Source organism: Felis catus, chromosome F2 (assembly GCF_018350175.1).
Source record: "Felis catus isolate Fca126 chromosome F2, F.catus_Fca126_mat1.0, whole genome shotgun sequence".
Taxonomy (NCBI): Eukaryota; Metazoa; Chordata; class Mammalia; order Carnivora; family Felidae; genus Felis; species Felis catus.
Window position 1 is genome coordinate 38,533,952 of NC_058385.1, and position 16,595 is coordinate 38,550,546.

General features: G+C 38.7%; 1 protein-coding gene across 5 annotated transcripts in view; it reads left to right on the forward strand.

Moving 5' to 3' along the window:
* The window catches only part of SLC26A7 (solute carrier family 26 member 7), a 168,114-nt gene that overhangs the window by 124,953 nt on the left and 26,566 nt on the right, over positions 1-16,595 (forward strand). For all 5 annotated transcript variants that reach the window (XM_045050138.1, XM_045050137.1, XM_019822873.3 and 2 more), the window contains 4 exons: positions 4,099-4,176; positions 5,195-5,290; positions 14,931-15,037; positions 16,088-16,154. In XM_045050138.1, coding sequence (XP_044906073.1) covers positions 4,099-4,176; positions 5,195-5,290; positions 14,931-15,037; positions 16,088-16,154 — 348 coding nt within the window. The remainder of the gene's footprint in view (positions 1-4,098; positions 4,177-5,194; positions 5,291-14,930; positions 15,038-16,087; positions 16,155-16,595) is intronic.

Below are 16,595 nucleotides of genomic sequence, written 5' to 3' on the forward strand. Positions count from 1 at the left end.
CCGCGTCGGGCTCTGTGATGACCACTCAGAGCCTGGAGCCTGTTTCAGATTCTGTGTCTCCCTCTCTCTCTGCCCCTCCCCCATTCATGCTCTGTCTCTCTCTGTCTCAAAAATAAATAAACGTTAAAAAAAAATGTTTGAATTGAAATAACAAAAGATACCGAGTATTTACTACCAAGTGCCACAGTCAGAGCCCAAACACAGTTCTATCCTCCACACGTTGAGGCCCTTTTTACAGTGATTCCCTTAAGATCTGACATGCTGAGCATGGATGTCTAGGAATAAGAAGGTCTCGGGGCTGCCTGGACACACCAGCACAAAGCAATGTTGGCAGGTCTTGCTTCTGTCCTTCCCTCTGAAGATCGGTAATCATGGGAGGGAGCACACAGTACGCCCTGGCTCTCTCCCCTCTGCATTTCCCTTTGCTTCCAACAGAGTAGCTACACTGGTGCTCTGCGGGCAGTTTGGGAGGCTTCACCGAGCCATGAAGGGTGAGAGGCAGCGTCCGTCCGCTGCGGGCAAAGCTCGGTCACAGCCGGAAACGACAGCTGGCGTGTTTTCCTGCAACACTCAGATTGCCTTTGGGTTCTAATTGCCAAGTTCTGTTCCTTTATTCTTTCGAATTTGCCTTATTGCTTCCAACGTCTTTAAAGCTGTCTTCATCTAGCCTTCGTGACCCAACATCCACTCTCTCCATCTGCCCTTTCCCGTCACTTTGGCCATTCCCCTACTTTCCACAAAACTGTGCCTATAGTGTGCTCTCAACCAACTTTGCATCTTTTGGCAACCATTTAGGAAGGAAATGGCTGGCATCTCACTCTTCCTCCAGCCGTCTAGATAGGTAGGGGTAACACTAATGCTTGCAGAGTCCCCTCTGTGAGCAACCTACAACATATATGGTATATGTAATAACATAACAAGAAGAAATGTAGATTTCATTATCCTTTATACAGAATTAACTCAATATGAGTAGTTAGATTTTAGAGCAAAAAAATGTCTCTAGTTATTTAGTTAGTATGACCTGGAAAGAACTGAAGAGTAGCACACCTAGACAGTGTTTGCCCTGTACATGACTAAGGGTGCAAACACTTGTCGTTACTAGTTACAACCTAAGCCAACTTGAAATTTACTAAGAAGAGGACACTTAAGTGGTGTTTGTTTTCTGAGTTAAAAAAAAAAAGTAACAAGGTTCTCTCTTGTTTTGAAGGTTTATTTATTTGAGAGACAGAGAGAGACAGCAGGGGAAGGGCAGAGGGAGAGGGAGAGGGAGAATCCCAGGTAGGTTCTGCACTGTCAGTGCAGAGCCTGACGCAGGGCTCAATCTCACAAATTGTGAGATCATGACCTGAGCCCCAAATTGAGAGTCCAACGCTCAATGACTGAGCCACCCAGACACTGTTGGGTATCTCTGGTTCTCTGTTGTTTGGGTTGCAACTTACCTTTACAGTTTTTCTCTTGGTAGATCAGAGATACATAAAAAGCAACATTTCATATGCAAAGTACCAGATATTCAGAAATCAGGTCATACTTGAAAACACAGCTCAACTGTGTTCCAGAAACCTGAGGTTAGAGAAGTCTATGATAGCACCGCAAATATCTGATCTTTGTTCAGCCTCTTTGCACAGTTACTGAGTGGGCCATATATAAATGATGATTTGGACTGCATGATCGCCAAGATTTTTACAAATCCATGTTTCAACATCTGCGGGTCTTAGCTATGGAGACAACGAATGTCAGTATTTTGAGAGCCTAGAGGGAAGGAACTATTATATCATTGATTTCTATGAACTAGAGACACTGGACAGAGCTGATAAAGATTTCTTGTCCAATTAGGTACACTTACCTTGTGAGCTAGGGCATCAACGTTTGGTGAGGCAAAGTGCATTGAAGGAGCCAACATAAGCCATTTGCTTCTGTGGTCTATTTCACTGTATGACTTACCATCAGACCTACACAAATAAACTTTTTTACCCATAGTTTATCATCCTTTGCAAGTAACATCCATTTAGTTCTCAATTCATGTTGACAGTGACTGAAATCACAGTTCAGTGAGTGCACAATTTGATTATTGATGTACATACAAAGAATCATGTGAACGAAAGGTCAGTTAAATATTTGAGAAAAGCCCAAAGGTAGTTGTAGTTTACTGTTTTTAAATAAAATTATTTAGTTAGGTCTTAATTTCTATAGCAGCTTCAGTGAATTATAAGGTATTTAAGAACTTTAAAATACATTTGGCTTTATGGATCCCAACTTGGCTCATAATCCACATGCCTTCTCACTCCTGAACTCTACGATCTTGGCCAAGTCACTCTGCCTCCCTGTGCCCCAGAGCCTTCCAAAGGGGTTTAGACTATAGCTGCCAAAGTTCACGTCTGCAACTAAGATGAAGGGTTTTATTTTTAGGTACATTGTAGGTATATGCATGAAGAGGCCCACAGAAGGGTACATGCTTTCATTATCCTTTGTCATGAAATACACTTTAGCATCTGGTGTCCTTTTCTTTCCATAAACATGCTGAGTCACTGAGCTAGTCGAATGAATTCTCTGATCTGCTCTCTGATCTGCTTTCTCCAGCCTAATAGAATGTCAGACATATTATGCTGTTTAAAAATTCTTATGCAGTGAGTGATGGACATTGAGGACCTGTTGGGATGAGCACTGGGTGTTCTATGGAAACCAATCTGACAATAAATTTCATATTAAAAAAATTCTTATGCAAAATCACCAATCATTCCTAAATGATCAGTACTATAACAGTTTGGTATACTGTGATTTGTTTTATGAGTGATCTTAAATCCCTAATGACTTGTTTCCTACAGAAGTATTTTCTTTCCCCTTTATATGCTGGGGAGTGTCAGAGATGAGTTCCACTAAATATGAAAGGAGCCAGTGTCTACTGTCACTTAGCTTAATGGTTTTGAGTTTCATCTATGCTGTTGCATGTATTAATTATCTGTTCTTTTTTTATTGCTGAGTAGTATTCTATTGTATGGATGTACCATAATTTATTCACCAATTGGTGGGATTTCACTTATTTATCATTTTTAGTGTTTGTGAATAAAGCTGCTATAATTATTTGCATATAGGTATTCTCATGGGCATATGTTTCATTTCTCTTAGGTAGTTCTGGGACACATGTAAGTGTATGCATAACTTCATAAGAAACCATCAAACTCCTTTCAACGTGGTTTTACTATACTGTGTTCCCACCAGCAATGTCTGGAAACTCCAGTTGCTCTAAGTCCTTGCTGACCCTTGATATTGATAGACTGTTTACATATTAATTTTTCATTTTAGCCATTGTGATAGATCCTGCTTCCCTGTCATATCCCCATAATGATATTCTGGGCATCTTTGTGGTCCCATGAAAGCCCTCTTTTCTCCTGTTAGGCTGACAGTTTGGCCAAATGTTTTTATTAAGTCATGCACATTCACTTATGTGAGATCAGGTTCTCTATCAAGTGGAGCATAGCTAGGGGTCAGGTGTTCTGAATTGCCTTTTGTCAGCAGGTTGAGTTGGTTGGAACACGACACTAATGACTCTTCAGGATTAATAAAATTAAGCCTATTTCACTACGGAGACTGCTCCTATAATCCCGTATAACTGCTTCATCCTAGAACCCTTCCTAACAAAGAACTCCAAAGAGAATAAATGCTTCGGTGGAAATTTATCATCAGCAGAGAAAAAAACTCTAAGCTGCATATTCAGTTATTATTCAACCTCGCTACGAAATGAAGAGAGTCAAGCTGAACAACAATGGGCTAAAGGACTTTTAATTGAAATGTCACTTTCACTATTAAACAAAAAAAGCCATTGCTGTGATGTGTGATAAAAGTTGATGGTGTCCTATTTCTTTGCGTGGAATTGCTTTTCTCTCATCACTGACTTAATTTGATTGCACCAGTTTGTCAGCTGTCACGTTTGGGTTTCCTCTGCTGCAAAATATAGATAATGGTAGTCTATGCAGTTTAACAATCATGCACCAACATTTGGTTTCTTATAATCAAGATGAACTAAGAATTATATTTCCCCCATAACTTTGGAATAATAAGAAAGTCCAACACTTTCTTTTTTGTCTGTCTTGTACTTTACAGGTGGCTTGTTTAATATCTTGCGTTCTTGTCCTGATAGTCATCTATGCCATAGGACCTTTGCTTTACTGGCTGCCCATGGTACAGTAGTCCTTTTTCAATATCTACTTGTCAACATTACTTTTAATGAAATCATTGTATATTAAAATGTCTTACAAGAGTGGATTCAATGATCCTGCATATGAAAGCCACGTGACATAAGTAATGATTGAATGAAGGGAAGGTGGACAGAGGCCACCTGTGATGGGGGAGGAATGGGAAAGGACCGTGGCTGTTTTCTATTTCTTAGGCTCACGTGTAAACATGGCATTGTGGAATTAAATTTATTCTGGGCTTATTTGGAGGGGAGAACTGGGCAATCTCTGTTATAAGAAATAGGCTTTGGAAGAGCTTTATCAGAACTTGGACTGTTGGAAAAAATGTGTGCAGGGCAATGGAGTAGGAAATCAAATACATCTTGCCACCTTTGATACATCTTTATACAAACTGATTCAGAACACCAGTGTTAACCAGTGTTTACCTTGCTTTTCATAAGCCTGGGGCACCAATGTGACCCAAGTAAGTTCCTGGTCTTCTGGGGGTCAGAGACCATCTCAGTCCTGTCTTGTTCTAATTCTTCATTCATATAGTGAGAATAAATCATTCCCACAGGAGGATCATCTAATAATCAAGTTCACCTTTCCAGAGAGTTATAAATATCTTCAGGTGAAACCAGATAATTGATATTGAAGGCAATTATCAAGAGATATATAATATAAATATTTAATTTTCTGCAACAAGTTTCAAATGGCAGTAGATAATTAAAGAGTACATTCAGCTATATAACATACACCCTTACAATTCATGACTTTCCTTTTTTTCTTTCTTGTGTTTTAGAATGGCGTTAAGTTTTACACTGTGATTTTCTAGAATTGATAGTATATTCCTAAAGTACAATAATAGGTTGGTTCTAAACAAAATGAGTATTGTTTTAGTCTTCTAAATGGTGATTGCTTTTCTCTAGTAAGCACTTTAAAAACAAATAAACAAAAATACCTTGGTCCTTTTAAATTCAGATTAAAATCTTTATCTTCTTCATCAACTTATTTCCTATTTATAGTGTGTTCTCGCAAGTATTATTGTCGTGGGATTGAAGGGAATGCTAATACAGTTTCGGGACTTAAAAAAATACTGGAATGTGGATAAAATTGATTGGGTAAGTAGATATTTGACCTAAAATTACTGTCTTTGGCTTGACCATGTATTGCAAAATCAGCTTTTAATATTTTTATTTGCAGAAAAATAGTTTTGGCCATTTGAGACGTGTCCGCTACTTGTAAACTACTGTTTATTTTTTTCAGACTATTGAGGCATTAAAATAGAATATGTCTTTATAAGAAACAGAAGTGGAATTTTGTCCAATTTTGATTGATGTTTTGCTTGAGAACTTTGAAGTTTACTTATTTATTTTGAAAGAGAGAGAGTGCAGGCGGAGAAGGGGCAGAGACAGGGAGAGACAGGATCCCAAGCAGGCTCTGCACTGTCAGTGCAGAGCCCAACATGGGGCTTGAACTCAAGAACCGTGAGATCATGACCTGAGCTGAGGTCGAGTCAGACACTTAACCGACTGAGCCACCCAGGCACCCCTTTTGCTTGAGAACTTATAAAGAAATGCTAGCTAAATTGAATGGACTGGAGATTCTCAATTTCCATTATGAAGTGATTCTGGAAGTGAAGCTCATCAAGGAAGTGCACACTAATAGAAGACATATGAAGAACTGTCATTAATTGCTAAGAAACGTGTTACATTAATATAGGGTGAATGTATATTTTTAAAAATTTTTTAAAGTTTATTGACTTATTTTGAGAGAGAGAGACAGAGAGAGCAAGCAGGGGAGGGGCAGAGAGAGGGAGAGAGAGGATCAATCCTAAGCAAGCTGTGTGCTGTCAGCACGGAGCCCTACACGGGGCTTGAACTCACGAACCATGAGATCATGAACTGAGCCGAAACTAAGAGTTGATGCTTACCCGACTGAGCCACCCAGGTGCACCAATTGGGAAAGAAATAAGGTTCCGCAAGGAAATTGTGTGGCCCTACGTTTAGCCCTTGCCACCCCCTATAAAGACTCCTCTACCTAAAGGAAGGATAGCTTCATACGTTTGCCAGCAAAGGAGGGACAAATGGATTTGAAAACCCCACTCCAGCAACAAAGGAGTGTATCTGTGGGCACATGTAAACTTAACAGTGACCATATTCCTTCTAAACATAAAAAGGCTCATTTTAGTTTTAGAGGGGTTACATTGAGAGGAGCATTATGTTAATTGGATATTAGGGGATTAAATCATACTGAACAATGATAAAGTGTGGCTTCTGCTAACAGAAATGTATGACATACTAATTCTAGAGAAATGTGTCCGTGTGGGAGCATCCAAAATTCGTTCTCTTTCCCATATGGGTAAAGTATTTTGTAAGTACCTTCTCTTTATTATGACATTCATCATATTGAAATGCAATTAGCTATATATCCCCCCTCCTTCAGAATCTTTGTTCCGACTTGGGGTGCCTACTTTGTGATGGTGCCTACTTTCGTAATACTTCTCTCAAGGCTCAGTACCCTCCCGCAGTACAATGCTGGGTGCTGCCGGAGTCCAGCTCCAGCAGGTCCAGGGGTTCCCGAAGGATGAACGGCGTCGGCGAAAAAGTGAAAATAAATAAATAAATAAATAAATAAATAAATAAATAAATAAATAAATAAATACATAAATAAGTATGGGCACAGACAACAGCAGCGTGCTGAACTGGCCGCTTTATTGTGGCAAACGTGGCATTATATTTGTTAGCAATTTCCTCGTAGCGTACGTCATCTACGTTTTCTGGCATTACCTAATTCTAAAAATGTGCCAATGTGTAATCACCCTTCAAGGAATAACATGGTTATTTTCTCATAACGTTTCCTCCTGCCCTTCGCTTATTGATTAATTTCTTCATATTATTTTCATTATGTATCTACTTTTATCTGTAATCTATAAAGCATTTGCTTTGCTGTTTTCGTGAAAAGCCATCTATCTCTCAACACCTCAAGTGGAACAGTTACAGGGACATGACCTCTTAGTTGTTTTCCCGAACCATTTGTGGTTTGAGGAACAAAAGTGTTCGCCTTGGTCCAAGGTGCCAGGAGGGGGCCAAGAGGGCCTTAGAAACCCACGCCTTATACATTCTCAGAGAGACAATGCACCTAGGAACTAATGAACCATTCTGTACTTTAACCGACTAGGTTCAATCATCATCTGGAATGCCTCTTGGGGGCCAAGTGGGCCTAGAGGTTGGAGTTAACCTGTGCCCACAGATACACTCCTTTGTTGCCGGAGTGGGGCTTTCAAATCCATTTGTCCCTCCTTTGCTGGCAAACGTATGAAGCTATCCTTACTTTAGGTAGAGGAATCTTTATAGGGGGTGGCAAGGGCTAAACGTAGGGCCGCACGATTTCCTTGCGGAACCTTATTTCTTTCCCAATGGTTCTTTTCCCAGGGGGCCTGTCGAGGGCAGTTCCCCAACAGACAATTCCCCAGGTACTTTTATTAAGGCCAAATTACATAAAAGCAGGAGTACGAGAAGCTTCACTGTTCATGGGCCGCCCTGCAGTCCCGATCCGTCCACCGCCTGGGCCGTGCCATCAGGCTGCTTGGATAGCTCGGCTTCCAGCAGGGTGCCATGAGGAATGCAGAGATAAATAAGAACTACTTGTCTCCTCCCGACACTTAACATTTGTGCAGGAAGCAGACATAGAAACATTAACTTACTATGAAAGGCATGCTACAACATGACCCAGAAGCAAAAATACAAGCTTGGGTGGGAGGGGGAACACCAGGGTGGTTCAGTCAGTTAAGCATCTGACCTCAGCTCAGGTAATGATCTCACAGCTCATGAGTTTGAGCCCCGCATCGGGCTCTGTGCTGACAGCTCAGAGCCTGGAGTCTGCTTGGGATTCTGTCTCCCTCTCTCTCCACCACGCCCTCACTCATGCGCTCTTTCTCTCCCAAAAATAAACATTAAAAATATTTTTTAAATGTACAAGCTCAGCGCTGGGAAAAAAATGGAGGCCGGACCATTTAGTTTGGACTGGGTCGATAAAAAACACTCCGACAGCAGAGCTGAAATGTGAATTGAGACTTGAAGGAACTGTATTTGATCGGCAGGCCAAGAGGTTACAATTAGCCAGACTGATGGAGGATCATGGCTTTTTAAAGGTGATATGTGTGAAGTAGCACATGGAAATAGAGAAATTAGAAGATGCAGACTGAATTACAATTTCTTTGGTAACTCAGATAAAGGTAATCCTAAGGAACTCATTAATTACATAAGACAGAGCACATTACCATATTGGAAGGGAAGAGATGCCAGGGAAGGCTTCTTCCAGGAAATGATGGGTAGAACATCTAGTAACAGATGGGGTATAGAAATCACCGAAAGGAGAAATAAGAATGAGATTTGTGTATTAGAAGGATTGCTTGAGTAATTTGGGGAAGATGGATGAAACTGTGTTAGTAAGTCAGGCAGATAAGTGAGGAAAGCCTGGGACAAAACTGAGACCAGGAGGTTCAAGAGGAAGAAATAAGCTTGAAAAATATTTAAAACATTGCATTAATTGGTCCTCACCACCAATTCATCATATACAGTGCATCAGTCTAGAACTACTGAGTTTCTAGTTAGGAACATCATTGCAGGAAGATGATGTCATTCAGTTATAGAACATGGAAGATTGAAGGCATTTAGTGGTTACTTTTAGTTGTTTTTTTTTTTTTTTAATACAGGTTCTCATTCCTGAGTTATTTTTTTCAATTCATCTCTTTGTTTTCTGTATGTCATCAACAAATAGTTTTTCAAGAAAGGCTCATGTGTTTTATATTCCCCCCTTTTTTTTTCTTTCATAGTAGAAGGAAGTTTTTGACTGAGTCTAACATGCTTCCCTCAGGACTCTTTAGACTTGGCACTATCTTTGGGTATTGAGGGATAAGGCAGAGAAATCACAGGTCAACGTGTTTTTTTTTTAAGTTTATTTATTAATTTTGAGAGAGAGAGAGAGCAAGCATGAGCAGGGGAGGGGCAGAGAGACGGGGAGAGAGAATCCCAAGCAGGCTTTGCACCGTCAGTGCAGAGCCCCATGCGGGGCTCAAACCCATGAACTGGGAGATCATGGCCTGAGCTGAAATCAAGAGTTGGACACTAAACCAACTGAGCCACCACGTGCCCCAACACGATTTGTTATTTTATCTGAATTAGTTTTTCAGCATGGATGCTCAGTGAAAGTCTTACCTGCCCATGAATTTGGTAATATTATCAGAATATTTCTTGTGGTTGAATACCCAGTATCGAATTCCTATGAGAGTGACATATATTTTTTATCCCAAAATTAAGGATTATATACAAATTTTTTCTTCTAATATATTTTTGAGCATTTTTTTTCAAACCAGATGTTCTTTTAATGAATTATATATTTTCTGATTTTATTTTGTCTTTTTGTATCTATACATTTTCCTATGATTATTTTTGGGAGTGTGTATGTGGTTTCTCTGGACTATTTACTGTGTCTCAGATTATGGATTTCTAGTTGTGATTATCCTTTTTTTTAGCTTTAAATATGGATTTTATCTCTACTGTTTTTATTTCCATCCACATCCTTTTCTAAATTCTTCCAGCTTATTTTTTAATCTTTCAGATTTTTTTTTAAATACAGTTTTTCTTCTTTGACCTTTCAAATCTATTTGTGTGTGTGTGTGTGTGTGTGTGTGTGTGTGTGTGTCTGTGTGTGTGTGTGTGTGTTGTATGTGATTATATTGCCTATTACATGTCTAAATCTACCCTCTGTCTCTGTTTCATTGTTTTCTTTCTTTCCCCCATTTCTATGAATAAGTCCCTTGTTGATTCTTTTATGATTATAATGCATTTTTAGTGGACCTGTTTGCTGAAAAATAATGTGGGAAGGGCACTAGAGCAGCCCACGGCTCTGATGTAGGTATGTCATCAGAAGATTTGGCCCTTGTTGAAACAAAGCCTCACAATCACAGGCTCTCTTGTGACCTGACACTTGCTGCCTTCTCTCCATTCTTCACCTTGCTTCACCTCTGTCAGTCTCCTACTCTTAGGAAGCAGGGATGCAAGTGATACAAATGGCATTTCATTTTGCTGCTCTTCTTTCTATGGTATCAAATACAGATTAGATGCATGCATTTCCTTCTGTGGTGGCCCACCATTGCCCCAAGAGCTTAGAGCTGTCATCAAAATATTACTATATAGAATTTAAAAAGCTGTTACATTCATTTCAAGAAATCTATAGTTGATTGAAATTTGAGGGTAAATGTGTTGGCTTCCAGTGTCCTCCTTGATATCATCCAAATTTCACAGTATTTGTCAAATCTACACCATATTTTAAATTTTTGTAATGCTTATTTTTTTATTTTTTTATTTTTTATTTTTTTTTTCATTTATTTTTGGGACAGAGAGAGACAGAGCATGAACGGGGGAGGGGCAGAGAGAGAGGGAGATACAGAATCAGAAACAGGCTCCAGGCTCCGAGCCATCAGCCCAGAGCCTGACGCGGGGCTCGAATTCACGGACCGCGAGATCGTGACCTGGCTGAAGTCGGACGCTCAACCGACTGCACCACCCAGGCGCCCCTGTAATGTTTATTTTTGAGAGAGAGAAAGAGCATGAGCAGAGACGGGGCAGAGAGAGAGGGAGACACAGAATCCAAAGCAGGCTCCAGGCTCTAAGCTGTCAGCACAGAGCCGGACGCAGGACTTGAACTCACGAACCGTAAGATGGTGACCTGAGCTGAAGTCGGACGCTTAACTGACTGAGCCACCCAGGCATCCTACACCATATTTTATAGTTAAGAGTCGTGACCATGTTCTTGTCTCATTGAAACTGGGTTTTCCTCCCTATACATTCATTCTTTATATTGTTTTGGACGGATTTTAATAGAAGGTAGTAGACTAAAAATGCCTTTAATATACTATCTAAATCTGCTATCCAAATCTATACTTAAAAATATAATCCTGGCAGCGGTATGGCAAATGGCTTACAGTGCTGATAACAAAAGCAGGAAGTTAATAGGCTGTCAGAATAGTCTAGGCAAGACATAGTAAAGTGTGACTTAGAGCAGTCTCAGTGAATTGAGAAGATGGTATGGTTTGAGATAAGTTTTTATTAATAATTGATAGGACTTGGGAAGTGATTGGACAAGTAGATAAAAGAAGAGAAAGTAAATATGATTCCATGGTTTCTGATTGTAGTGTCTTAAAAAAATTTTTTTTAAAGTTTATTTATCATTGAGAGACAGAGAGAGAGACAGAGCATGAGCAGGGGAGGGGCAGAGAGAGGAGGAGACACAGAATCCGAAGCAGGCTCCGGGCTCTGAGCCATCAGCACAGAGCCCGACGCGGGGCTCGAACTCACAAACCGCGAGATCAAGACCTGAGCCGAAGTCAGATGCTCAACTGACTGAGCCACCCAGGCGCCCCTCTGATTGTAGTGTCTTGAAGAATATTAGTAATGTAACAGAAAGAACATTGAATGAAGGGGAGATTTGGGGGGGGGAAGTTATTGAGTTTGCATTTGGACATATTGGGTTTGATGGTATTGGTAGACAGTTTGATAAATGGTTTAATAGCTCAGAATTGGTAGTCTCTATGTAGAGGTGATAGTTGAAAATTTGGAGTAAATAGTGTGGTGTGGGCAAAAAGTATGGTTGAGAAAGGTGACGAGGATATAGCAAACGCATGATGGTTGAATGAAACATTGGGTTTAGCTTGACAAAGCCCTCCTAAGATTAAAGTGGACAGGTATCTCTTAGTTGCTAAGAAACAACAGTGAGAAGCTGTGGATGATCTGGATATGATCTGGGCAGAGCACTTATTGTCAGAATATTACATAGACTTTTTGGATATAGGTTATATTACCCAAGGTAGAATACATCCAGATTATTCAATAGATAGAATATGTCTAAAATATCATGGATGTGGAGTTACCAAAGATGTGTGTATATGTAAAATAATTTAAAGGTTGAAATTTTAAAAAGTCACGTGAGGGGCACCTGGGTGGCTCAGTCAGTTGAGTGTCCGACTTCGAACTCACGGTTTGTGAGTTCGAGCCCCGCATCCGGCTCTGTGCTGACAGCTCGGAGCCTGGAGCCTGCTTCGGGTTCTGTGTCTCATTCTCTCTCTGCCCCTTCCCCACTTGTGCTCTGCCTCTCTTTGTCTCTCAAAAATAAATTTAAAAAAATGTAAAAAAAAATTCAAAAAAAATTTTCAAAAAAGTCATGTGAGCAGTCATCACATGAAAAATTAAAAATTTTTATTTCTTTAAAATTTTTTACAGTTGAATACTAATTCCACTTTGAGTTATAGATCAAAACCCTGAGGTAATGAGGGAATAGGAATCCAAAATGAGGCCTGACGTATTAGCTCAGAGCTGAGTTTGAGTAACTGAACAGTAAGAATAGAATTCACAGCTACAGAAATACAATAATGTATATCAATCACCAAAACAGACCAGGAAGAGGTAAAGCGATTGAGTAGCTGCTCAGTGGTGCAAGGGTTTATGTATTTATGTGTTTTCGACTTGAGGTCAGCTTTAGGGTTGCCTTGTGTTTAGAGGCTATCAGTGCCAGTAGAGAAGGGATCAGGTGGTAACACATAATGAAAAAATACGGGACTGAGAGTTAACTAATTCCTTATAACTGAAAAACAACACTTGGATCTTTAGTTGAAATTGTTACAGAACCATGTGGGGACTTACTCTAACCAATGGAACTATTTACTGGTCTATGTTGTTAATTTATGTTTGATATTTTTTTCAAAACTATAAATGTAGCCCTGGGAAACAACTAAGCAATGGGAACCTAACTCACAATAGATGATGTTGTGGGAAAGTAAATATGCTTTAAAAATAGAACCAGATGGTACCAAAATTTTTGGTTGCTTTGATAAATCAAGGCCTCTGGGCCCTGCGGTTTTTTAAATGGCAGGGACCAGGATCCTCAGTTCCCTATGAGGAATTGGGACTTACAAGCTTTTGGTGAGGTCTTGTTCTGCCACACCCAGGCGGTTCAGTCAGTATTAGGAGATGAGTAAGAAACAAAGCAATCATGGCAAATTGAAGTAATGGTCAAAAACTTGCAGCCTTATTTTGTATGGGATGAAGCATACTGTAATACACTAGGGAGGAAACATTATACTTCCACAAATATAAGACTCAAATGACTGTCTTTTTGCCTGACTAGAGGAAAAACATCTCAGTGTCTACCTATAGGATGACAGGCTGAGGATGATGTCATAATAAGTGCTAACTTAGCATTACATTTCTTGGTGATGGATCTGAACATGGGAACACTTAAGATATATTTTCTTGGGGCACCTGGTTAGCTTAGTCAGTTAAGTGTCTGACTCTTGATTTTGGCTCAGGTCATTATCTCATCGTTCATGAGATGAAGCCCCGCATCTGGCTCTGCACTGACAGCATGGACCCTCCTTGGGATTCTATCTCTCCCTCTCTCTCTGTCCCTCCCCTTCCTCCCCCCCCACAATAAATAAATACATAAACTTAAAAAATGGTATATTTTCTTTTTTACTCCAGAATGGTTGTTTCTTCTATATCAAAAAGAATTTTCTAGATAAAAAAATCCCTCCATTTGTGTCCAGCGGCTTAGGTTTTCAAAATAACCCATCGTGAAAAACAGTTCAAGCTCCATTTAAGATAAATAATGCAAAGGAAAAGCATTTTGAGTAAAAAATGCTATTTAGAAACATTTGCTTCAAACTGGTCTCACCCAGCACCACAAGAATCTGTGCTATAGTCAGATTAGATAAAAAGTTTCTAACTTTTTCATTTGCAAATAAATTGAATTAGGTTGTTGAAGATGTTTTAAAGTGATAATATAGACATTAGGACAGAAAGAAGTCAACTTGGAATTGTATGCATAGGTAAAGTAATGCAGATAATTTGAGGGAAAGAGAGAATTTGAATATTTTGTTGGTCTACAATTTGATAAATGCAGGATTTTCTGTTTAAAAAATACAACCTTCTGGATTTCACAAATTATTTTGCTTTTAAAGATTTTTTTTTGTCAGTAACAAACTTAGAAATGTCAACTATATACAATATTTGGTTGCTGATTATAATTTCAGGTGGTGGACAAAACTGCGATAATGTTGGAATCCCAACTAAAGGAGAAAAAGATCTTTCTTGCCATCTTCTGAAATATTTCCAAGGGCTAAGTTGGCTCAGATTTTTTAACTTTCAGAATTTCATAAGAATTTGGCTCTTGCAAATAAAAGTATAATAATCTTTAGAGTAGCTGATCTAAAGGTTGTCTTGGTAGTATTTGAGTCAGTTGTTTTAACCATTAGGGCTTGAGGGTCTTACTACATTAGTTCTTTGTATAGCAATCCTAGAAAACAGAAATTGTTGGGAATGACCAAAAATCTGCTAACAATTGCTTGTAGTATTATTACATTAAATGAGAAAACAGTGGAAAATTACAGCTTTTGAATCATACACATCAACCAGTTATTTACAGATATTTAAATAAAGTGTCGTTGGGGATTGAACTAAGGGCTGGCAGTTTCTAGATACAAAAGAATGTGCCTTTTCCCCACCTTTGCCTGCTGAGAGTCTCATGAGACCAGGATTTGTTTCTGTGTTCCTGGGCTTCTGCTCACCACTTTTTAAATAATCCATTCTTGCTGAGGGTTTTGTTTACAGGAATGCTATAGAATAAGATGGTGAGAAATTTAACGATCATAAGAGGAGAGAATACTAAAGGACTTGCATCTTCGGTTTCCTGTTTCTCTTCTAGGGCATCTGGGTCAGTACATACGTATTTACAATATGCTTTGCTGCCAACGTGGGGCTGTTGTTTGGTGTGGTCTGCACCATAGCTATCGTGATTGGTCGCTTCCCAAGGTAAGATCTTACTTAAATGCTGTTTGTTTTGACACAGTAGCAAAGTATATGGTATTGCCAGTTACTTTTATTTGTGTGGAATATTTATTTAGTGCTATTCTCGTGTTTTACTTGGCATCAGAGAATTAGAGATGAAAAGAAAAGGTTTTATCTATGTAATGATACATAACAGTATTGGTTTTAAGTAAGAGAAATATCTTGTCCACACTATAGAGTATATAAAATCTCGATATCAAAGTAAATAAACTCATAGCCAAACAGTATATCATGGAGCTGGTTTTTCTTTTTTTTTTTTTTAGTCAAGTGAGGGGGACATATTATTCAATGACCATATAAAATCTAGATCATTTAGAAAATTAAGTAACTTCAGTAAATTTAATTTTTCAGAAGCCAGATTTTTATACATATAAAGATTTCTTCTAGATAATTTACTGAAGAATTCTAGATCATATATTGAAGATTGTTACTGCACATCTGTAAGCCATTCCCCTATTTTGACCAATTCTTTTTCTACTTTCAGAGTGTTCATCATCTGATAATGCTTCTACTCATGTCTCATCCTTCTCTTGAAATTCTTTGTGAAATAATATACTTCAAAAATTTTTACGTTTTATCTGTGTCGATTCTATAAAAAGACTTCTATAGAAATCTGTCTGTGTAGATTCATCAGTATCTGGTCCTATCTTGCCATTGACTCTCTCTTTACTTCTTTTTCCCCTAAAACAAGATTTCCCCAAACACCATATACTCTCTTACAATTCTTTTTGTCAATCTGCCTCTTGTGGCTTATAGAGATGGGGCTCTGGGAACCCAGATGAGGTCAATTATATTTATTAATCTCTACTTAGATGTCTCTAGTGTTACACTCTATTCCTGAGAATCCCAGAGAAACAGAGATTTACCCATGTTTTATGTACAAATGCGATATAAAATTTTAACTATTGTGGGTATGTTCTAATTGTTAAGATAAAATGACATCCTTTTTGCATTTTCATTCTAAATGTAGTGATCAGGAAGTGACATTTTATTTTTTGTCTGCCTGAATTCTAGAGCAAAGACTCTGAGTATAAAAAACATGAAAGAAATGGAATTTAAAGTGAAGACAGAAACGGATGGTGTAAGTTTAGTTTTCTTTTCCTTTGTGTAATTATTAACAATATTTGTAGCTCAGATAGCTTTAAGGTACCATAAGTAAAGTATGACTTTAAATACATGATTATCTTATTTTTAATTAGCATGAATTTTCAGTGGTATGTGTGACCACCATACTTGTAGCAGTTGACATACAACAAATTAACAAACAACAAAAAAATCTTATGTTAGCATTCAGAGGAGATGATATCATGGTTTCTAGAATTATATCTCACAGTGGAATAATGGCCCACATTAGTTGAGGCATTGGAAACCTCTATTTTACTAGCTAAGTTGCATAAAATAGTCAAACTAAACAGTCTATTCCTAATTAAATGATGGAAGAAGATAGGGAATAGGGAAGGAAATAAAGCAAGGTGGGGTCATGCTATTGCTTTTATTATTTTTAACACAGTCAGTGAGACTG